The sequence below is a fragment of the Anthonomus grandis genome, chromosome 2, assembly GCF_022605725.1.
Source record: "Anthonomus grandis grandis chromosome 2, icAntGran1.3, whole genome shotgun sequence".
Classification (NCBI taxonomy): domain Eukaryota; kingdom Metazoa; phylum Arthropoda; class Insecta; order Coleoptera; family Curculionidae; genus Anthonomus; species Anthonomus grandis.
In genome coordinates, this window is record NC_065547.1 from 11,550,301 (window position 1) to 11,575,529 (window position 25,229).

General features: G+C 31.6%; 2 protein-coding genes and 2 non-coding genes across 4 annotated transcripts in view; 2 read left to right on the forward strand and 2 right to left on the reverse strand.

Moving 5' to 3' along the window:
- The window catches only part of LOC126747172 (uncharacterized), a 43,018-nt gene extending 23,247 nt beyond the window's left edge, over window positions 1-19,771 (reverse strand). The window contains exons 1-10 of the mRNA XM_050455678.1: window positions 19,112-19,771; window positions 9,972-10,074; window positions 9,776-9,911; window positions 9,615-9,725; window positions 9,368-9,562; window positions 9,165-9,311; window positions 8,904-9,114; window positions 7,612-7,770; window positions 7,407-7,555; window positions 7,135-7,353 (exon numbers count right to left, since the gene is read on the reverse strand). Of these exons, the coding sequence (XP_050311635.1) occupies window positions 7,135-7,353; window positions 7,407-7,555; window positions 7,612-7,770; window positions 8,904-9,114; window positions 9,165-9,311; window positions 9,368-9,562; window positions 9,615-9,725; window positions 9,776-9,911; window positions 9,972-10,074; window positions 19,112-19,379 (1,698 nt within the window). The 5' untranslated portion in view covers window positions 19,380-19,771. The remainder of the gene's footprint in view (window positions 1-7,134; window positions 7,354-7,406; window positions 7,556-7,611; window positions 7,771-8,903; window positions 9,115-9,164; window positions 9,312-9,367; window positions 9,563-9,614; window positions 9,726-9,775; window positions 9,912-9,971; window positions 10,075-19,111) is intronic.
- Window positions 19,772-21,884: 2,113 nt separating this feature from the next.
- The window catches only part of LOC126747184 (alpha-catulin), a 281,545-nt gene continuing 278,200 nt past the window's right edge, over window positions 21,885-25,229 (forward strand). Inside the window, exon 1 of the mRNA XM_050455705.1 lies at window positions 21,885-22,121. Coding sequence (XP_050311662.1) covers window positions 22,032-22,121 — 90 coding nt within the window. The 5' untranslated portion in view covers window positions 21,885-22,031. The remainder of the gene's footprint in view (window positions 22,122-25,229) is intronic.
- Window positions 22,450-22,522, reverse strand: Trnak-uuu (transfer RNA lysine (anticodon UUU)). The gene has a single exon. It is a non-coding gene; the product is annotated as a tRNA-Lys (tRNA).
- Trnak-uuu (transfer RNA lysine (anticodon UUU)) lies at window positions 22,856-22,928 on the forward strand. The gene has a single exon. It is a non-coding gene; the product is annotated as a tRNA-Lys (tRNA).

The following is a 25,229-nucleotide window of genomic DNA, read 5'->3' on the forward strand; positions in this document are numbered from 1 at the left end:
GGGAACAAAAACAATGCCCGCAAAATGTGGAAAAACCTAAAAACATCTAAAAACTTCCAGGAAAAAACTCTTCATTGCCTCAAGAGATTAAATTCGACAATCAATTAATATCTAAGGAATTAACAATAGCTACAGAATTTAACAAATATTTCATAAATAGTATTAAGGAAATTGTAGATACCATTCCAGGAAATTCTTTTTTTGCAGATGCGATGGATGCCACTGCTGAACAGTATAGTAAGTTTTCGTTTTTCAAAGAAATATATTTAATTGATTTAAAGAAAATTTTAAAGAATTTAAAAAATGTGGGGGGGTGGTGAGAATGGGATCTCAAAACGGGTGTTGTGCGATGTTTGTGATGTTGTTAGAAATCGTTTGTTGAATATTGAGTATTTGAGTAAATGCATCACTTTCAAGCGGGATTTTTCCTGAGGCATGGAAGGAGTCGATTGTGATTCCTGTGCCAAAGGTTCAAAATATTTTTTATCATAGTAAATTTAGACCCATAGAAACAGAAATATATGAAAAGGTGTTGGAACTTGTTGTAAAAGAACAATTACTGAATTACTGCAATAATAACAATATTTTGGTTATAAATCAGCCTTGTTTCCGTGAAAGTCACTCTTGTGAATCTGTAATTATTAATATCTGTCATAGTTTTCTAAAGGAAATTGACAAGGGTAATTATGTATTGGCAGTATTTTTAGATTTCCGAAGGGCATTTGAAACAGTTGATAGAAAGATCTTATTGAAAAAACTTAAATTTCTTGGTATTGGGCAGACCGTATTAAATTGGTTTGAATCATATTTATCCAGTAGGCGACAAAAAGTTAAATTTAAAAACTGTGTTTCAGAGCCATTAAATGTTGAGTTTGGAGTTCCGCAGGGTACTGTTTTGGGTCCTCTATTATTTCTACTTTACATAAATGATATAGTCAAATCTGTTAATCGTTGCAAAATCGAATTATTTACTGATGATACAATGATTTATTTGGCAGGGAATGATATAAATCATATGCAAGAGAGTGTAAATAATGATCTAAAAGGCTTGTTAGCTAAGTGGTTTTGTAATAATAATCTTAGTATTAATTATTTTGTTTGTTTGGAAAAAAAAAATAAGTTGTCGAATATTGATTTGGAAAACTTGAATATTAGGATCAATGACACAAGAATAAGTCACGAAAACCAAATTAAATATTTAGGAGTTATATTTGATTCAAATCTAAGTTTTCACGCACATGCTGACTATATCACAAGAAAATTTGCAAAAAAAGTTGGTTTTATTGCCAGAGTAGGATCTAAATTGTCACTGGGTACAAAGTTGTTATTGTATAATAGCATTGCAGCCCCACATCTTGAATTTTGCGCAACACTTTTGTATAATCTACAAAATTTTAAAATAGAAAAACTGCAACTTGTACAATATAGAGCTATGTGTTACAGGTTAAAATTGGCATTTTATACTCTTTATTAAAAGCACTGATTAGAGTTATATTTTCAAAATAGATATTTTACAAATATTAATGATTGGTACTAGTAATGCCCTCTCTGTAATAGCCTCCCAAGTAACTCTAGCCATTTCAAATTACAGTATTCTTTTTTTTTTAATGACACATTTAGTCTTGTACATTTCAGCTTCATATTGTACTGGTTGTTAATCAAATTTTATTTATACTCTTATAAAACCCGGTTCTGGACTAAAGAAATATTTTAGAATTTAAATTATATCCCATATTGATTATTCCATACTTTATTTATTTGTTTTATAACGAATAATGATTAATTGGGCATGTACAATTATTGTGTATGTTCTACTGTCCATAGTACAATATCTGATTTTGGCTTGACCATACCAGATATGCTGGTTGATTTTACTCGGACTGACCTATCTAATTTTTGTCTCTTTTTATCTTATGTAAATATTAGTTTTCTTGGAAGATAGCAAGAAGTTACTGGTCTAGGGAAAATCGAAATTGAGTGTTATAGTGACACATATTTTCATTGCCAACTTCCTTGGGCCATAAATTTAGTTATTTATTTTTTTATAAAAGGTTTTATGGTACTTATAAAAAAAAGTTAAGTTATTTTCGATTGGCAATACATTTTGTGCGTGATTGCTTAAATACGGGTTTGACCTCTGCGGTCGTTCCTTTTTCCAGACCGCCATCATGAAGTGAAGAGTGCTTTAGTTCTTTTAGAAATTCGTGTGAATTTTACCCATATGGGGATATAATTGACTAAATGTGGTGATAGTAAATCAACTTTTTGGGCGTAATGCTATAATTTGTTTTTTTTGTTGAATTTACTAGCCTTTATGGCGATTTAAAACCTAATAATTTTTCACGTGCCCTCGAATATCGGCAAAATGCCGGTCCTGATTGGCATTGGCAGGGGACAATTTAATTAACAAAGCTACATAACATAGATTTTGGACGGATTTTTTTTTGTACGGACCTGATTTCTTCATGCCACATGGTACTTTTATTTTGGGGCTATGTACTCTACTGGCTCTAATCTAGAGGGGATTTTAAACAACTGTGAGCTAACGTCTAACCTAGACCACTACCAGAGCTTGGCGTATTGTGAAGTGGAAGAGGTGAAGCTTGGAAGCCTGCAGTTTTTCTTTGACTGGGAATTGGATGTCTCGGGGAGAGTCTCGAATCTGAAGTAGTCTGCTGTGTGTGGAGCTAAGTGACACAACATAACATTTTTTTTTATTCACTTATTTTATTTTTATTATCACAACTTTTATCTTTTGAGTTGAGATACATACATATATGACTTTACAATCTGAACAGGGTGAAGCCGAATTGTGGTGGTGAGGGGGTGTAATTATTTTTCTCATTCAAAGTCTGGATATATTTATATTGTTTTGATAATCCAAAGGCCCACCAGGTTCGACTGTACTTTGTCTCAAAAGTTTATTTAAAATTTTATTGACATTATTTAATTGATGCTATTTTATTATTGAATATTACTGATAAGAGTACATATATATGTGACAAGTGACTCCTGTGAGGTAAGACGCAGCCGGCTTCGTAGTACTACGAGTATATACTTGGGTTATATTATTTATTTTCAGACTACTCCTAAGATGTCAAATTTTCTCAGATTAGCTAGTAAATATTAGAGTAAACTAATAAAAGGGTAATTTTGATTGGGGAAGCTTCAACAGTTAGGCTTGTCATTTTTTTATTTTATTTTTTTTGCTTAGGTCAATGTCCGTGGCAGGATATACCGGGCCATGTAAATTGTTAGTTTAATTCGAATTGAAGCTTCATTCCCCAAAAGGTATGGGTGTAACATAATTTATTTTATTTTGACAACCACACTTTTGATTGTGTATTTTTTTTTTGATATATTTCTTATAGATATATTTCTTATAAGCATGGTCACGAATGACAGTGCACCATTCTGGAAAATTTAATTTTACGGCACGTTATCAGTTGACAACTTTGTTTTTCTTGTAATTAGAAACTTAAATGTTGTGGTTCCTTATTACCAACTTAAATAATTATTCCTCTTAAAGATAAATAAATTAACCGAACATAATTCTCTGTGATAATCAAGACTTAAATAAATTGTTATTTGCTGTTGTTATTTTGTTTTTCACTTGAGTTGAGTAGGTAAGAATATCATAGGTAATTTGGAAACAATAGTGTATACCGACTTGACTTTGATTTTGTTTTCCAAGTTTCGTTTTGAACTTGCCTAAATAAATTTTGATAAATTTTGGGCGTCCTTGGGGATTATATAAAATCCAAAACTTGGTGGCGCCATACTGATTTTGACATTTATTTGGGTAACTCTTGGGTAGTTAGTTACTTACTACCTAAGAAATTTTGGTTCATTTGGTTGAGAAAGAAGCTAGAACCCACATCGGCTTGAGCTAGCAGCATTGTGAAGGATTCCTTCTCTGGGCGTTTCAGGTAAGAGGGGTTAAGTTCCTCCGGGCATCAAACAACTTTTGGAGACCCTCTTAAAGCCATAAACCTTTCACTATTTTTAGTACTTCTTTTCTTTTGATTAACTTGGCATTCATCGGTTCACCATTTCATTTCATTTTGGAAAAAAAAAAGTATAACACCATGTATCATCTTATTCTATATATCTTATTTAAAAGTGATATAGTATTTTATTGTGTTATATTTGTAATTAAATGCAATTAATCAAATGTATGATATTTCAAAGATTCTTTATGATAACATACATTTTATTGATCAATTGGATTATCATAATACATTTTTTTAATTTTTTCTTTTTAATATTGGTAATACAAAATTTTTATGTATATTACTCTAGGGTAAAATGAAAATGATATCCTGAGGACCTTTTAAAAGCTAAATCACTTGTTACCAAATTATGGAAAAAAAAAAGAACAAAAAATTAAAATTCGAAGATTGCAACAAAGAAATTGAATTAGATGTCTCAAGTTATTATTAAAATACTTAAGAAATAATAACATGATTTTCGAAAAAGCCCAACATATTACATATTTTATTTGACTTGTAAAAGTACTTGTTTGTATATTACTACTAATAAACTATCTAATCTAATCTATTGTACATAGTCTTTATTCTTAGGTAAGATTTGTTTTTTAGTATAAATTAATCTGATATAATAATTGGTATTAGGTTTTATATAGGTCACTGTTAAATGTCTCAAATCCATTGTACAGGCTAAATACTCATAATAAAAATATTATAACTTATAAAAAACCTGCAACTCCTTCACAATTTGAACATCCTTGTAGTTTTAACTGTTTCCGCTGAAGCAATACTGTCCCTTTGAAAAAGTCAGCACCATAGAAGTATATATTATGTGATTTAAAGTAAGTGATGTAAAACTGAGTTTTGTCCAATATAACAATAATAAAATTTTGCAAAATGTTAAAAATGTGTGTCTTAAAACATGATTTATTAAGAAATCTATAATATTATATTAATAAAATATTTTATTTTCATAAAAATGCTTTGACAAAAATGCTGCCTTTTATTAGGACCTTCCTCTAACGAAGTCCGTTAAAAAAACACATAAATAGCTCATAAATGGTAATATTACTTATACTTAAACTCTATAATAATTAATAAAAATTTATCAGGTAAATATTTGTTGACGACGTCACTGGTAGAGAGTGCTTGTATCGGTGGCGTCAACAATGCGTTCGAGCGGCGTTGCGATGCCATTACCGTTTTCTCGTTTCTTCGTACTTTATTTTCATATTTCACGTATATTGACTTCGATATAGAGTATCTTATCAAATTTATTTTTAAAAAATGCTTGATATTTTATTAAAGGGGAGCAGTAGTATTGTTTTAAGTTTTCGGAAAAAACTGAAAACTTTTATGATATTATAAAGTGATTTTTGCCACTTCTCTATAAGCATTTGGCATCATTATATCAGAGATGTTGCAAGCAAACAAACCTGCCCATAGTTCCACGGCATGCTACTTCTAGCCTTTCAATGTTCTAAGTATAAATCATATGAAAGAGAGTGTGAATAATGATCTAAAAGGCTTGTTAGCTAAGTGGCTTTGTAATAATAATCTTAGTATTAATACATTGAAATCAAAATGTTGTTTGTTTGAAAACAAAATAAGTTGTCGAATATTGATTTGGAAAACTTGAATATTAGGATCAATGACACAAGAATAAGTCACGAAAACCAAATTAAATATTAAGGAGGTTTTTACGCACATGCTGACTATATCACAAGAAAATTTGCAAAAAAAGTTGGTTTTATTGCCAGAGTAGGATCTAAATTGTCACTGGGTACAAAGTTGTTATTGTATAATAGCATAGCAGCCCCACATCTCGAATTTTGCGCAACACTTTTGTATAATCTACCAAATTTTAAAATAGAAAAACTGCAACTTGTACAAAATAGAGCTATGAGAACCATTTTAAACTGTAATAGATACACACCTACCTCAACAATGCTTAACGTATGCAATATGTTATTTGTAAAACAAAAAAATATGTTCAATGTATATGTTTTATTATTTAAAATTAAAAATAACATGTTACCACAGTATATTTGTAATAAGATTAAATTTTTCAGTGACGTACATAGCTATAACACAAGAAATTGTAATGATTTTATTTTAACCGATAGATGTGCATCTAGTCAAATGTTGAATTCTGTTTTATATAAGGGCTTGTATGAATATAATAATATAATAATACTTGTATGAATGAAATAATTACTATAAAAAATTGTGATGGTTTAACTGCATTTAAAAAACTTCTGAAAGAGCATGTTTAAGTTTAAATTATTATTTGTGTATTTTATTTATTATGTATAATTTTTTCTTATGCCATTTTTTTTTATCTGTTTAAACAATACGTTAGTAGGAGTGCATTTGTGGTCTTGTATGTGACTTTTAACAACTTTTGGATGGGCCACTGTGGGGAAAGGCCTAGGTCGGGGCCGAGACGGTGTTTGCGGACCGGAATAAAGCGGCATCCATGGATTACCGGGATGCTGTGGTTCCTGGAAAAACCGAGGCACCGCGGGTTCTCGGCCACCACTTGACCCAGATACAGGTGTTGTCATTGCCGCTATGCGATTTTTTATTTCTATAGTTTACAATAACTTGTTTTGTCAAATCATCGTTTTGCAGTGACCCACGTATGTATTAATTCGATATTTCTTATTCTTGCTTACGAAAGTAGGTTATAATGTACTGGGTTTACAAACAAAAATATTATAATTTTATTGACTTTGTAAAAATGTATTGTATTTTATATGTAGCTTTTTTTATGCTAAATAAAGATTATTATTATTATTATTATATTATTATTTTCTTAAACTTTTCTAGATATCTTTGTGTTTCTTAGGTCTTTCTTTATTTTTCTCACATTTTCATGAATCTGTTTTAGTTCACTTGAGTTTCATTAGACTGGTGGCTCGGGTTGGTTAGTTGCTTGGGTTTCATGGATTCGTTTAAATGTTTACAAATGAGTTTTCTTGCATTTATTTCAATGCCGATTTTTTGTTTCAATTTTTTTAATTTTTTGTGAATTTCCTATTATATATTATATATTCTCCTAAAACAATAAATAACAAACCCATACCGATTGGTAAAATTAGGGATAAATAGGGTAGGTACTATTCTTATTAATTTTGCTTACCTTAATGACATCTTTGCTCTCCAATATTTTTCGTAAGCCAGCTTCGATCATCTGGGGGCATGAAATAAGATCAAAAACGTACGCGAAGCCTGTCATAGTGGCAATTTGCAAAAGAGTCAATTGCCCTTTGATGCCCAAATTAATTCCTTCACAATCAAAACCGACCACAACTTTATCTTCCGTAAAGGGCCAGTCGGGGTTTGAAGCTGAGTTTCGAGGCTAAAATTCAAACAATTACTACCTTGGGTTCTTGTTATTCAATAGTTGCTTACCCTATTGTTTTTCCTACTCATTATTTCGTCTATAACAATTTGACATTCTTTGACACTGCATATCACCCTGGTGCTTTGGAAGAGCTTGATTTTCCATGCGTCGTTGGGGTAAGACGGTTGCTGATTTAACATCGTTTGTCTATCCCTGCCTATGGGTGAGGAAATAAGTTATAAGGTCACTGATATAAAAGTTAGCCACAATTACCAGTGTTTTCTTGCAGGGTTTTCAAAACTAGACTGTTAATTCTTTGTTTCAAACTTTGATTGTAATTTGTCTGTTTTGGTGCAGGAGCTTTAAAGTCCCCACTGTCCGGTTGCACAGTTACAGCCACATTCTCTGTTGGTAAAGTTGAAGATTGATTTCCTTAAAATACCAAAAAATTAGGTTATATTTATTTGGTCTACTCAATAAAACCGAAAACATAAAGGGCATTTCAACGAAACTTAAGAAAAAAATCATGCAGATCAAGGATTTGAAGTAGGGTTATGATTGAAGTTATCTGAAGCTGTTGTTCCCTTTGTATGGAATTCTCAAAAACTCTTGGATCAAAAAGCTTCTAATGCATCGATTTTTATGATTGTTTTAGTGAAAGCTAAAGAACATTCCATAGAAACTTTTAAAATAAAAATCAAGCCAATGTAAGAACATGAAGTGAAGTTATGATTCAAGTTACATAATCCTGATTCCCTCTTAAACATAATTTTCAAAAAATTTCTAATGCATGGATTTTTATCATTGTTCCAACCAAAGCAAAAGAATATTCCATAGAAACTTTTAAAACAGAAATCAAGCTAATCTAAGGACTAGGAGTGGAGTTATGACTAGGAGATAATTTTCAAAAACAGGGATAAAAATGCTTCAAATGCATGGTTTCTTATTAATTTTTACATATGTTACCGCCCACATTTTATTTTTATTATCATGTTTAATTATTGTATACTTTAGATAATTTTAGTGGGTTTTTTTTTAAACTTTATTTAGCTTTTGTTAACAACTTTTATGTTTATGACTGCTCCGTCATTGCATAAATAATAATCCTTAAGTGTACGATCTCCTTTAATGTAAGCGCTCAGCGCGCCCTCTTTACTAATGTAGAACCCCTCTTTTTCACATTCATTCAGTATTCAGACATCATCAACGGCAAACACATCACTTTTCATTCAGTAGAATTATCTTACTCTCTTTAAGTATACCTTTAATTGCAAAATAGTGTTTTTTTTAATTGAAAACCGAACCAGAATACGTGTGTCAACCCATACACACAATAATGACAATTTTTTCAATGAAAGCTAAACTAAAGAATAATCAATAGAAAGTTTTAAAACAAAAATCAAGCCAATCTGAGAACTAGGAGTGCAGTTACATGATTCTGATTTTCTTTTGGACATAATTTTCAAAAACTTGGATAAAAAAGCTTCTAACGACTTTTATTTACTTCAGGTGTATATTAGATAAACAAATAAATAAATATTCATATAATTCGCATTTAGACTTACCTATTTTAAAATCAACAGCCCTCTTAACCTCCCCACCGCAATCTTTATTTAAATTATTGGATACGGGGGGTTCAGGGCTTAAGGACTTTTGCTGGGCCTCTGCTTGTTTCTGTTGTAATTTTGGCTGTTTTAAACGATCACTTAACGATCTTGGACTCGATGGGGGATTGTGAACTGGAGACTGATTGGTTGGCTGCACTTTTTCCACCACCTAAGAAACAAAATTTTGTATAAAATATAAATTGACATTATTATTCATACCTTTTCCACTGAATTTTGAGTAAGAATTTTAGGAGTATCCTGTGTCTTTTCTGGTAGATTATTGTTATTCGAAACGTTTTTTGCGTTTTTTACTTCTTCATTGTTTCTCAGATGGTCCTTAGCCAAGTTCTCTTTTATCAAATCCACCTGTAATATATCATAAAATTTAATTACAAGACTACCACGCGTATTTCATAGTTTACCTGTGCAGTGATATGTTTTTGACTAATCTTAGGCGTTTGCAATAAAGTAACCAGATTGGTCTGAATGTGGAAACTATCAGAGAATAGTCTCAGAAAACTTGACAGTTGTGTGGGAGTATTGAATAGATTAGACCACAGATTTTCTGGGAGATTGCAACTCACCAACTGGAACAGTTGTTCTACTAAAATTGGACCCTAAAAATAATGTTATTAAATTTGAAGCATACAAAAATCAATAAGAATTCACCTTTACTTCTATACATTGGGAGAGAAAGTCCAATAAAGTCTGAGTGTCTTGAGGATCTATTTGGACTTCTGGGTGAAAATGAAGTTCTGTATTTGGCCATTGTGATCGAACCTTAAAGCAATTCATCATTTTTTTGGCAAAAATGTAATTCAATGTCTTACATGATCATAATTGGCTAAAACTACAGTTTCCTTTTCATCACATATGGTGAAGGTTTCAGGGTGTTTTAATAAGAAATCCCTGAATTCATGAAAGTGCTGACCTGATACATGACGGACTTCTGGAGAGGCTTGAGATCTATATATAATTTTTAAAATATTGAGTTTTGTTATTCGGATTTCATTAAAATCAGTTCACCTGTGTCCTAGAAGACTCCTAATGGGCACTTCTGTACCCTCGCCATATTGCAGCAGTTTTTCAGAAAAATACTCAACTGCCAAGGTATTGTAGTCCTTTCCACCTGCAAAAAAAGTGGGAAAATGAAATTTTAAGAAAAATCAAGTTTAATTATGCATTATCATAACCATTTATTGCATTTCTCAGATAAGTAATTCACATTCAAAGTTTTGTTGACAGATATTAAAATAAATTCAGTGCTCACAGTTATTTCCATTTATCTTGTGCAGTGATGTATATGTGTATTTTTTTATTTATAGGTTTAAGCATTTTAATATTATGTATGTCATTAATTTGTAACTTTATATTTTAGGTTTATTTATTTGTAAACTTAGGTATTTTTATTTTTTGCTTATTGTGGTTTTTTAGAATTTTAGACAAAACTTATGTCAGTTTGTGAATCAATAACTCAGTAGTTAAATAATGTAAGAACTAACAAGATCAAACTCTTAAACTGGTACAATATAAAACTAATAGTGGGTAGTACATTAAATGCTTAAATCTAGTTCTACCTGATCTAAAAAACTGATTCGACATTATTCACCATACCAAATAGAAAATACAGTTGACCACCTGACAAAGAGAAAACGATGTAGTGAGAATATCATTATTTCTTCCAGGCAGTTGAGTACAGTCAATCATTGGACAGAGATGTAAATGCATTTAATTACCTGATAGAGAAAAAAAAAGACTCTAAATCAACTGCTTGGGAGACAAATTGTATTTCTTCCACGCAGTTAAATGTATTCAATCATTGGACAGAGAGATGAAGGAGAGGAAAGAAGAGTAAGACACTCTAAATCAACTGCCTGGGAGAATATTTTTATTTCTTCCTGGCAGTTGAGTGTACTCAATCATCGGACAGAGATAAAAATGCATTTAATTACTTGACAGAGAGAGAAAGAAACCCTAAATCAGCTGCTTGGGAGGCAAATTGTATTTCTTCCAGGTAGTTAAATGTATTCAGTCATTGGACAGAGAGATAAAGAAGAGAAAAGAATAGTAAGACACTCTAAATCAACTGCCTGGGAGAATATCTGTATTTCTTCCAGGCAGTTGAGTATAGTCAATCATTGGACAGACCTGAAAATGCATTTAATTACCTGAGAGAGAGAAAGATACTCTAAACCAACTGCCTGGGAGAATATCTTTATTTCTTCCAGGCACTTGAGTGCACTCAATCATTGGACTGAGATGAAAATGCATCTGATTACTTGAAAGAGAGAGAAAGAAACTCTAAATCAACTGCTTAGGAGGCAAATTGTATCTCTTCCAGGGAGTTGAGTGTACTTAGTCATTGAACAGAGTGATAAAGGAGAGAAAAGAAGATTAAGTCACTCTAAATCAATTGCCCGGGAGAATATCTTTATTTCTTCCAGGAAGTTGAGTGCACTCAATCATTGGACTGAGATGAAAATGCATTTGAATACATGACAGAGAGAGAAAGCCACTCTGAATCCACTGCCTGGGAGAATATCTTTATTTCTTCCAGGCACTTGAGTGCACTCAATCATTGGACTGAGATGAAAATGCATTTGATTAATTGACAGCATTTCTTCCAGACACACAGTGCTTCGAACAATGGACAAAATTCAAAAACTCAAACCCAAAATTTGGAAAGACATTGTATCATTTATTATAAAGTACTACACCCTGTATATAAATATGTTGATATTTTTTCTTTTTTTGCCTCTCGTTATCAGTAAAATTATCGTAAAGTTGACCGTCTCATTTTTTTCTATTTTGGACCTGATGTTTGAAATCATACCGTTTGAAAAGTGTGTGGTATTTAATCGTTTTTATAATTTTATATTATTTTTCAATCCTTAGGGATAATTCCAATCCAGGTATGTATAACTTTTAATATATTTTTCTACTATTTTTTTAATATTTTTGAGGATACTGCAAATTTTAACAAAATTCTAATTTACCTCAAATCAACCCCCAAGCAAATACTTTATTAATGGGCTTGTTTGATAGCTTAAACTATGTTCTTTTAAATGGCAAATACAGTTTTTGCGGTAATTTACGATTTAAGCAAATATTTGTTTTTTAGGACCTCTCGTTAGCATAACGCACAAAGATTAACTAGGAACATGGCTGGTGGCTTCCAAAAAAAGCAGAAAGCGATAAAATTTGTCAATTGATGAATATATCAACAAGTGACCAACAAAATTGAGAGCTGCCGGAACTTTTTGTGCCAAAATGGGTCGGAATTGGCAAAAAAGTTTTAGAAATAAAACTAACCTTGTAATTTACCATAAGACATGGCTAGAATCTAAAATTTGTTTGAATATCAATACTAGGATAATTAATGAGCCTAGACCTTATACATCGGAGAAACTAACTTTCGCCGCACAGGAATCCGCTAAACAAAATACAAATATCGTTGCAACAAAAAAAGTCTTCCCTTACAAGGTACAATGGCACTTTTTTTAGATTTGGATCTTTTTCAAAGAAAATACAATTTGCTGAGGTCAGTCATTAATCATTTATATGATGATTGTTTGCCATCTTTTTATAAAGTTTTGTGTTTTCGAAATCAATTGACTCCGCAAAATTTTACCTTTACAGAACAAGGAGCAGATATTAAATTACAACTTCTGTTGCAACATACCCTTAAGAGCATTTCAAACATTTTAAAAAGTAAATCAATAAATATAAAATTAAATGAAAAGCTCATTCTTGTTTGTAAGTATGATTTTGATGGGAGTTCGGGCCATAGCATCTACAAAAAAAATTTTTGTAGTTCTGATACTATGACTGACGAATATTTGTTTTTAGTTGCTATGTCACCTCTTAAACTGGTAAATGAAGAAGGCGGCGATTTTTTTTTTGGAAGACTCTCGAACTTCGTCTACGTTTTATGGCAGACCCATCAAATTTTCATTTTTCAAAGAATCAAATTTTTATTTTCCGATTTAGTAAAAAGCGAAAGCGCCAATCTTAAGAACCAAATTGACAATTTAAAAAGTTGCCATATTTCAGTTAATGGTGTGGAAGTGCAGTTACAATTTAATTTTACCATGTTAGATGGTAACTGCATTAATGCCCTATCTAAATCCAATTCAACTCAGAAACGTTTTATCTGTGATGCATCTCTAAAAGAGATGAACACAGATAAAGTTTTCGAAAAAGTTATAGAAATTGAGAATTTTAACTTTGGGTTTGTTACATATAGCTCATAGATTACCATTTAAATGTTGGCAAGTTAGGTCTTCTGAAAATAAGGTGGTTTTCGAAAATTGAAAACAAAATATCCAGAAAGAATTTAAACTCAAAATGGGCCTAATTGTAGACAAACCCAAACCAAACTACGGATCCACGAATGACGGGAATATAGCTAGGCGATTTTTTCAAAATCCAGATTTAAGTTCTTCAATCACTGGAATTGACAAAACATTAAAATAACGAAATTTGAACAGCTTTTAAAGGATACCAGGAAACTCTTCATCGATCTCTTCTTCTCCTAGTGGATGGAGGCGAAATTATTAAAAATTTTGAGTTGCCAATCGGACTTTTAGCTGAGGATACTCTTGAAGTACGGCACAAAGAGGTTAGAAATGTGCGTCTAAGTCATTCAAGAGAAAGCTGAAACAAGGACATTATGAATAGATAATTACTTACTTCAGATCCATTCATATCATCCTTGAGAAAAGCTACAACTTCCAAATCGCGGCTATATAACATAAATGATATTAAAGATTACCTGCAGGATGATACTTTTTCTTTGCAATGGTATTCTGATATGTTACCTTCAAATATTAATAACCTGAATTTAGACACGAATGATTCTGATCTGTCGGAAAGTGATTGAATTTAATGAGTTGTTTATTTTGTCATGTTCTTATCCTGTTTTACAACTATATATTTGTTAATTTGTTTACAACTCATTAATATTTAATAGACACTTATTTTTTTCTCACACTCATAAAATTTGGCTTTATACAAACAATTATGTTTTATTGGCTCTTCATTATATTTTTTTTGTTAGTTTTACAGTTTTGGAGTTTATTTTTTTGTTACCTGATAATAATAAATCATTTTAGTGAAAATGCAACCTACTTTGCATTTTTTATCCCAGGCCAACGTTTTGGAGGTTACTTAATTGAAAAAGTTTGGTGTTGTATAAATAAAATAAATTATTTTCTATATTTCTAAGTATGTGAGTGTAAAGTGCAAAAAGAGTACTAATTTTTGTCTTGTATTCCCATATACTCGAAGCACTGTGAGGCAGTTGAATGTATTCAATCATTGGACAGAGAGATAAAGGAAAGAAAAAAAGAGTAAGACACAGTAAATCAACTGCTTGGGCGAATAACTTTATTTCTTCCTGGCAGTTAAGTCAAAGTCAAAGTCAAAAAAGTTTATTACCAAAAAAATAGTTATAAATATAATTAGCTACATGAGAAAATAAAATTGACAATTTTTGGTAAAAGGAACTGCTTCGCGATTATATAAACCGATAGCACAATTTGCGTGAAACAGGCCTTGAAAACATTATAAATAAACACAAAAAAAAATTCCTAATTAACCTAAAAAAGAACAAAACTAAAACTAAAAAGGGTAGAAACAACAAATGGCAAAGCAATTTGGCTGGCATGCGACGGAAGGTAACAAGAATAGACAAAAAAGAACCACAAAAGAAAGATTGGACAGGCCAGCTTATCTTTGGTCTTAGTTGATTTTGCAGTTTATACTACTATGTATCTACTACTAGTCATACTACTAGGCATCTCGTTGGGAGTCGAGAAGAATTTGCTTAACCTTGGTGTAAAATTGATTAAATGACAAATCTTTAATATTATTTGGCAAGTGTATTAAGTGTACTCAATCAATGAACAGAGATGAAAATGCATTTGATTACCTGACAGAGAAAGAAAGACACTCTACATTAGCTGCTTGGGAGGCAATTTGTATTTCTTTCAGCTGGTTGAATGTATTTAATTATTGAACAGAAAGATAAATGAGAGAAAAGAAGAGTAAGACATTTTAAATCAATTGCCTGGGAGAATACCTTTATTTCTTCCAGGCAATTGAGTACACTCAATTATTAGACAGAGATATAAATGTAATACTCCTCCTATTGACATCTTACATTTCTAAAGGTTAAGTGGAAGTCTGTTAACTTTACACCATTTATGAACCCTATCAAGATCTGGCATCTGCTTCCAGCTACATGCAGTCATGATGAACCCATTGAACTCCACACAAACTGCTGTCGATCAGATAAGTAGGATATGAAAAACTTGTACAAGTCAAAAGTCAAAGTCAAAATATGCTTTATTAATTATCATAACTATATAGTTATTGACAATAGCTCAATAACTATAAAAATATGAAAGCTAGAGATTTACTACAAAAAAACACCAGACAACAAAAAATTACAAAATTCACAAATATACTCCTATAAATAAAGTTAAAACACATAGGTTCACTTTTAAGTAGGTATTAAAAATTTAAACATTGTTAAAATGCTATATGGCTAAAAATAGATATCTAAATGCTAAAATCTACAGTTTAAGTAGTCAACTTGATAAAATGCATATGAGACAAGGAACTTCTTAACAGCAATTCTGAACCTCTTATAATTATTAACTTAAGCTGCCTGATTTTAATTAAATAATTAAAACGTTTCTTGCTATTGTCAATGTCAGACCTTTTAGTCAAAGCTGAATGGTAGATGGGTAAACTGAGTTGATGAGAACTTTAGGTATGGTTAGCATTAGGTGAAAAATGGTGGCAATATTTTTCCTACATATAAAGCAGATTGTTTCCATAATGAAAATACATGCCAAAGTCAAAATACTACCACTGACAAAATATGGATGACAGGAGTCTTTAAAAGCCAGGATAGTTGTAGCACAAAAAGTGAATTGAAGAGTGTCAGTTAATCTGAGGCCCAGAAGCAGATCCCATACTATAAGTGTGCTTTAACTAATGCAAAGTAAACACTTCTTGTCACAATAGAGCTGACCCCGATTCCTACAATTCTTACAGCATAACAATCTGAAGAGATTCCACAGCAGACAGCAGACAGAGACTCAAACTTGTTGTTTTAATCTGTCTAATAATTTCTTATTTGAGTGTTCCCTATACCAACATTCTCAATATTACCTCTAAAATTTAGTATACTTGTTTTTGCAAATTGACCAACTATTGTGCTGTATGTAACTAATCAGAGTTACCAAAATTACTAGATTGTCTTGTTAGTAAGACTGGAATTTTAGAACTATTTTTAATCTAAGAGTGTTTGGCTCTTTTCTCAATCCATATCCATTTTATGCAACTAGAGGTTGACCATGACCTTCTGCATATTCCTTTTTGTCGAACATCATATCTGTTAAACAATCCAATAAATAGGATTTCTCCAACTGTTAACAGGTATGCAGAGTCTTGATTTCTTTTGCAGTAGTTTTAAATAATTTAAGAAATGTGCACATGATGTCATCTTAGTTTAGTTTTCTATTTCTAGATACTTAATAGCTAATATTATATATTATGTATACCTATTATGTATTATCTTAGAATGTTTATGTAAATGTTGATAGTAATAAATAAGTTAGTGAATGTTGATTTACACTGAATAAAACTGCTAATTAGGTAAAATAAGACTTGGTGAAAAAATAAGAGGTCCTCATGTAGACAATTTGTTGCAAACTAAAATCTATTAACTGTGCAACTCTTTACATTATACAGACCTCATTATTCATTCTTATACAATAAGAACTTTTTGATTTGATATGTAATAATTAGCTTAATTGAAACAATAGTCTGAGAAAACATATGTGAAAAACCAACTAAGTAAAAGTAGTTAAAACAATAAAAATTTGATGGGTAAATAATGGTCTCATTAACAATGATGACAGGTTTTAGACCAATATGCTATTCCTATAGGATATTAAGTTTAAAAAAAAACACATATGATAATTAAAGATCATAAATCTTTACCAACATGACTAATATGATAAATTTCTCACATGCATACTAATAAATCACCTTAACTGAGATAAACAAGGCCTCAACTTTCGTTTAGCTGTAATCAGTTATGTAAGAAATTTTGGTTTATTTAGTTCTGCCAAAATGCATTTTCTAATTTCCCACTTTTTGAGAATTTGACTGTTTACTTTATAATTATGTTTTTATTATTGCAGGTTAATATAGTTTTTATGTTTTTACTAAAATATGTTAATAAAATCTTAAATTTTGTTATTAGTATAGTCTTTTTTTGTGGGTTTGGTTTGGTTGGGTGAGAGTGGGACATACTGAAGCCACTTCTGATTGGGTTGGTTTGGTTTAGTTGGGTTGAGTGGGAGTGAGACATATAGAAGTCACTTTGGGTTGAATTGGATTAAAGTGAAAATAAATATTATATAAAAGCCAACCCAACCAAATAATTTATGAAAAAAATTATGCATTTCCGCAGTGTTTTTAGCATATTTATATTTGAAAAAATAAATGAAAAAATTCATGTAACTGATTTCAGTAATACTCAATAATTTATTCATGTTATCACATATACATTTTACATACGTCAAAAAAGATAAAACAATATTAATTGAAAAGAAACTACTTAAAAGGGTTCATTAAAACAATTACAAACAATATTTTTCACATAAGATACATACTAAAACAAAAGGACTAAAAACAAAAGAAACAAAAAGATTAAGAATAATGGCACTTACAACATGTTAAAATCTGAATTAAGATACTCGTCAAAAGAATAGAATGCATTGTTTATTAGATAATGCTTCACCCTTTGCTTAAAATCTTTAATTGGTAAAACCCTAGTCATATTTGGTAATACATTAAAAAACTTAATAGCCCAGTACCCTGGACCATCCTGACACCTCCCCAAATGCCAATAGGCAGGTACCAAATTGTTCCTTACACAAGTGTTGTAGTCATGGACATCCCTGTGAGTTTGAAACTGACTCTCACACTGTTTAACATACAGCAGATACTCTAGCACATAGAAACAAGGCACAGTCAAGAGACCAAGACTAACATATAAAAGTTTCTTAACATATAAATGATTATCCTTGTAACCTAAACCAGATATCACTCTTATCGCCCTTCTCTGCAAGCTAAAAACTCTGCTTACCTCTGCTGCATGGCCCCAGGCAAGAGTTGCATATGAAAGATGGGAATGAAAAATGGCAAAGTATGCTATTCTTAACATATCAGCAGAGATACAATTGCAGAGGTTTCTGAGCACATACAGGCCCTTGTTGAGTTTCCCCGCAAGACCATCAATATGCTTACCTCATTGGAGCTTTGGGTCCAAAATGACTCCCAGAAAACTCACCTCTGATGCATTCTCTACATTTGACAGATCTCTCATAGAGAATGTAACCCAATGTGTCTTATCACTATTTAAAAGCAGTCTGTTTGTGCAAAACCAATCTTCAGCCCTCACCTATACTGCAATAGATCCAAGTAGTGATTCCTCATATGAATCTGCAGCATAAGAAGCAGTTGTGTTATCAGCAAAGAAAGTGAATTTTGCAAGAGTTTCCCCTTCAAGAAGGTCATTTATATATATTAAGAAGAGGATGGGCCCCAGAACTGATCCTTGTGGCACTCCAATGCTCAAAACCCTCCTTGCTGATGTCACACCTGCGACCCCTACCATCTGAGATCTTCATTGAAGATAAGACTCGACGAGTTTTATACTATTATGATGGAATTTTTAGTATTCAAGTTTTTGAATAAGGATGCCATGATTGACACAGTCAAAGGCCTTGCTCAGATCACATAGAAAGACTGAATTATACTGAAAATTATGAAATGGCTCTATTATATCAGACACAAGATGTAGGATGCCCTGGACAGTATTCCTATGCTCTCTAACCCCAAACTGGCACTGGGAGAAGACACTATTGGTCTAGTAATTCTAAAGTCAGAAAATAGTAAATGATTGATGCATTTCCTCAGAAAAATTTTGGTAGTTTTTGCTTAATTGACGCTTCCAAATATTAAATAAACCATATACGGGCTATTTGAAGCTAAAAATTTAATTTTTTTTTAATAGCAGATTTCAGCTAAACGAAATTTGAACTAAACAAACAATTTTTCAGATTATTTAAGTCACAACTTACCTGCCGAGCTCTTGGTTCCACAATTTTGAAAAGTGTTTATCATGACATAGTCTCCTTCCATGGAAAAAAGCGAGGGATACTGGTTTAAGAACTTCTTTAGGCCACTCTGAGACCCTCCAGCAATTTGCCTCATTTCTTTAGTAAAACCTTTCGAACCAAACTGACAACTTAGGTCATGTAGGGTGCGGGGCTCGCCCTTATCCAGAAGCCTCTCAAAGAAAAATAAGAGGGTCATATTGCGGGCTTGCTCATATTGCATTGCTTCCATGGTTTATTCCCTGATTAATCCTTTATATCCTGACCATGTATGTTAAATATATATACCAGTTAATTTGCCCATATAGCGAGTTGCTTCGTTAGTAATTTTTTTTTGGTTTCACAATGGGGAAAGCAAACCCAAAAAAAAAACAGAATAAACTTTGTGGTGTGTGTGTGTCTCTAATAATTGATGAGCTGTCGAAGTTTTTTCCGGGGCGTCTTTCTGGGTGGATAAATGACGTGGTTACTAAAATTTCGAATGCACAGACACAGGACACTCCGCACTTAAAGGAATTTCAATTTTGACAAAAAAACAAACAGAAATTTTAAAAATAATTGGAAAAAGTTTTCAGCCTTGGCTCAGAACGTCAAAATGGCTCGCGCCATCTTGAATTCCTATCGGCCGCGTTGCCACGTCGTCGAATTAAAAATCTTGTTGTTCATATTTTCGGGATAATGTTCCACTTTCCACAAAGAAATAGTATATTGTATACCTAGTAGGAAAAGTTTAACATTCCCGGGCGATCGTAAAAATTGCCAGTCGAGGCGCAAGCCGAGACTGGCAATACGGAGTCCGGGAATGTGACTTTTCCTACGAGGTCTACATACTATTTTTCCGAAAATCGGGAATCATTAAAATTACGGTAAATTATTACTAATCATGTTAAAAATTTTAAATCAACATTATTATTTTTCCCTTAAATAAAAGAAGCCATGAAACATTGTTTTGTAACTACGGAAACGAAGTACATAATTTTAAATTGTCAAACTTGACGAGTGAAAAGTTTATTTGTGGCGTCTTTCCAAAGTGTTGATTTTTTAACGTTTTAAAAAGCCAAAGTAACGTGTAAAATGATGAGTGATGATGACTGTTCCATTTCTGAAACCCTCCCAGAACTCACGGAGGCAGTGAATGCTGCATCATTGGAATTGTTACCAATAAAATCTAGAAATAAGTATAACTATGCATACAACCGCTTCATGGACTACCGTACGAATAAAAATGTAACTTTCTTTCTCGGAAAATGTTGTAATGGCATACTTCTTGGAGCTTGGTTCCAAGATGAATTCTTCAACTTTATATTATTCAATGCTGAAGGCAACCCTTGCAATTAGACATGATGTGGATATATCTGAATATTCAAAACTTCGGGCATTCCTGAAACAACAAGCACATGCCTATAAGCCAAAAAACTCCAAGATTTTAACTAAAGAAGAAATAAACAAATTTATTCAGGAAGCTCCAGATAAGGAATATTTAATGATTAAGGTAACTTACAAAACTTCAAATTATATTTGGATTCTTTACATGCTTATTTATTGTTGTAGGTAGCTGTAATATTTGGAATTTCCGGAGCTTGCAGAATGGACGAGCTGGTTAAAATGACTGTACAAGATATACAAGACCTACTATCTAAACTTTTAGTTACCATACCGGATTCAAAAACCAATACATCAAGATCATTTATAGTAATAGTTATTGTCATACAAATAAAATTATTAGTTTGGAAAATATTCAACAAAATAATGCTATTAGTTCCCAAATTCTTCCAGTTTTCAATAATTGTACTAATTGTCAAATAACAGTAAATATAACAAATAATAAGTAATAATTTTAAAATATAATGTTAACCTTGTTTGTGCTGAAAGTTTTAAAAATAAAATTGTTTAGGAAAAAGCCTGTTCGCACTTATGTTCTAAAGTTTACTGTATGGAAATAACATTTCCTTACAGTACAGAAATGAATATTTCCTTACTGTTATTTTCGGTTGCCAGGCAACAATCAAGTTGGAGGAAATATTGACTTTTTCTTTCAAATATGTTGTCAAAAATGTTATTATTTCTTATCGATTTTCGGAAAAAAATTATTTTTTAACTATATTCGGTGAAATGTTTTAAAAGTATTACTGTATACTTTTTAAATTAAAAATGTGGTTGCCATAATTCTTAATAGTTTGCCAAAATGGTGCATCTTACAAGAATTATTATTGAATCTGGCAACGGTGTATATAAATTGACATTACACAGCTTGGTGATTGGAATGCAATCGACCAAACAATTTACATCGAAAATAACGATTGACAGTGACAAGGTGACCGTTATTAATTATCCGGTCCACTTTAGAAAATTAATAAATTATGCTAATAATTATGTCGAAAAAAAGTTGCAACTATGTAGTTTCTTGCACGCAAATAGAACGAATCCATTACAAGCCTTAATTAAATTAATTCTTTGGTTTAATTCAAATTAAATTATCACCAAACTAGGTACCTATGTAATTTGGTATTACATCTAGGTATTCCAAGACAATTATAAAACTCCAAAATCAATAGCGCAAAAATTCTTATAAAACCCTTTGCGAAATAAACCCTTACCACCCCAATAAAACCCAACTTCCCAGAACTCTATTTCATTAATTCCATTGACTTTCAACTGTTTTAACTAGATGTCGCCCTCTCTAGCTCTAATCCACGACTTACGTATGCTCCCTAATCCAGAAGTCCAGAGAAAGACACAACGTTCTGGATCCTGGACGTTAATCAGCTGATTGCACATCTGATTCCCTACATGATTAGGGAGGTTATGTATGGGAAAAGAGACAAATAATTATGGATCAAACAAGGACGTGACGATGACGAGGGCCAGTGTAGTTTAGTAAAATATGGCATCAGCAGTAGATTTAAGAGACTTTGATTCCTTAGAAATTAAAACACGTAGCGTAGAACAGACTTTGCTTCCTCTCGTTAAGCAGGTAATAGAGGGTAGTTTTAGTGGGGCTGCTTTTTTATGCGTTTGCTTATGGTTTTTAGTCAGTTTTATTGCACAGCTGTGGGTGTGGATATGCACTTATTCTAGGTTATATTGATGTTTTTTTATGTTGTTTTTGTAGCATCTATACTATAGAAATTTGACTTCGAATATTTATAGGTATTGCCAATTTCCGATAATTATTATAGTTTTATGAAATTCGTTTTATATGTTTGTTATAAACTTAATTGTAGATTTAAAACACAAATACAATTTGAATAATATTTTAGGGGGGTTTTTACAAATTGCAAAAAAAAAAAACAAAAAAGTTTCGCCCGAGCAGGGACTTGAACCCTGGACCCTTGGATTAAAAGTCCAATGCTCTACCGACTGAGCTACCCGGGCTGATGGTCACTGTTTGCAATATGCTGTATGTCACCTTAATTGTCCCAAACGGTAATTTAAAATATTGATTTAAGAGTTTATGGAATATTTATAACTTAATCATAAGGTACTATAGAGACTTATATAAGAACATTAACTAATTAATCTTCTTTAATACTGCTATCAAAAATGCGCATATGATTCATTTCATTGTTATCCTTACGAGGCAATTCTATATATGTCATACCATTATAATATGTATACATTAAATAAATAAAATTTTAATTAATATATTATCAAGAAAATAGATATTTTGGTAAGTATGATTGACCCTGTTAACAAAATTTACCATCAGCCCGGGTAGCTCAGTCGGTAGAGCATTGGACTTTTAATCCAAGGGTCCAGGGTTCAAGTCCCTGCTCGGGCGAACTTTTTTTTCTTTTTTTTCTATTTCAAAACTGTTTGTTGACTCTAAGAAGTTAAAATACATTCTTTTTAATTTGATAATAAATATGTAAGCCGTATCTGCTTCATATGCCTCGAAGAAATTATAAATTTGAATATTTTAGTTCTTGGAGAAATATAAATTTTCTCATTTTGTTTATGTTTCTCAGTATTTTGTTTTAATTCCCTGGAAGAAATTAGCGACTTAACGATTACATTGAAACCATTAAAAATTTAAAAAAATGCAAATAAATTCAATTGATAAAGTGAAGTGTGTGGTAGGTGCTCGTACAAAATGTAATAAACAAGTAAATGTAACAACGACTATGGCATACATATGCAAAAACACAATAGGTCTCATATACAGAAAAGGTATAAATAAAATTTAAGCCTAAAATAAAATAACAAAAATAAAACAAAATCAAAAAGTTAAAGACAATTTTTAAAACGTTAAACTAAACAAAAAAATATATTATACACAAAAAAAAATAAATAAAATAAAATCTGCCTAAAAAGTGGGAAACACATGTATGTAATGTAATAGCAAAAATAAAATATCAGTAAAGGTTGTTAATATTGTTGTATTATTTTTCTCCGAACTAAAGGTTCCATAATCAATAATTAGTATTTTATTTTTCTTATGACACACTTATGTGTGTCAACCATATTATTATGGTTTTGGTTTATGTCATTATTTATTGTTGTATAATTGGATTAGTGATTAGTTTATACAGGGTGGCCATTTGAAAACGAAACAGAGCCTATTTTGGGTCCCTCAGAACATTTGCGAAAAAATCCTCGGACCCGTCAATTTTTGATTCAAGGGGGAACCATTTTTTTGCTAGTTTCGCCCCCCTGAGGGCAAAGCCCTAGCGAGGGTGACAAGGGCCCTCAACATTTTAAATGGAACGGGGGGTCGAGTGATACCTTATTTTGAAGGTATTTTTATGTGGATTATAACCCTAAAGTTTTAAATCGTTACTATTTGCCTAGTCGATACAGCGGCTAATAAAAGTTACAAAAACATGTCAACATTTTTTATGAAAAAAAATGCTTGTAAATTTAGCAGTTAAATAAATACAAAAAATTTTGTTCTCCTACATTGTGAACCGTACTTTCTGTTGTTTTTTTTTTTAATACCCGTAGGTATCTTTGCCAATTCTGCAAGGTTATTGTTGAGACTGTTATTATAGCAACATTTTGAAGTTTAATAGTGGTTGTCAATTATTGCTGTCAGATCATAGTGTGTCAAACAAATAGCTCTTTAAAGTTAGTTACAACATTGAGTGTGATAATGGTTTATTCACTTGCTGAAAGAGTTGAAATAATTTCTCTTTTCTTTGCGAACAATGAAAATGCTAATAGAACTGCCCAGCTCTTTAACACACTATAACACCCTAATCGACAGGTCCAGCGCAAGTACATTTTGGAATTGGTTCAAAAATTTAGGGAAACTGAGTCTGTGGCTAATAAAAAGCGCGAAATGGATAATCCAGTGGTGAATGAAGCTTCAGAAGTAGCTATTTTAGGCCATATTGTGCAAGATCCTACACTGAGCACAAGGAAGTTATCAACCGTGTCTGGTATTAAGAGAAGCAGCATTCAGAAGATATTTAATGTATGTTTTTCTGACGAATGCTCCTTTTTCCTAAACGGTACTGTGAATCGTCACAACTGTCGCTATTGGGCTGATTCAAATCTCAGAATATTTCGTGAGGTGCATATGTCGCAGATATTGTAATACGCCTAGGCTTTTTCAATATGCATATAGTTCAAATAATTCAAAATATCACAATTTCACTAATAATTTTAGGCGTATTATAATACGATTGACGGCCATCCAGTCGAATTACTATATAAAAGCAATATCATCTCGGCTTTTGCTTCATTGCAGTTAATTTGTTATTTCTATGTATAATATAGTTATTATAGAAATAGATGTAGAATGTATAGCTAAAAATCTTGGCCTTGGACTTTTTTTAGCTTTCACAAAACTAGTAATAAAAACGACTTTATTTTATACTCGGTGAGATTCAGCACAGCTGTTGCTAGCCGAGTATTCATAGCAAAAACAAACTATAAGATTTCAATAATTACAACAACGTCGAAACATACAGTAAGGTAAATTAAATATTCAAATAAATAGAAAATACAACTGAAAATTGTCCCTAAAAAATCTACAAAACAAAAAGTAAATCAAAATAAAAAATAGTCTCTAACAACACAAAATAGTCTCTAGTCTACCAGACAAAAGTAAATCAAAAGCAAAAAAATAAGGCAAAAT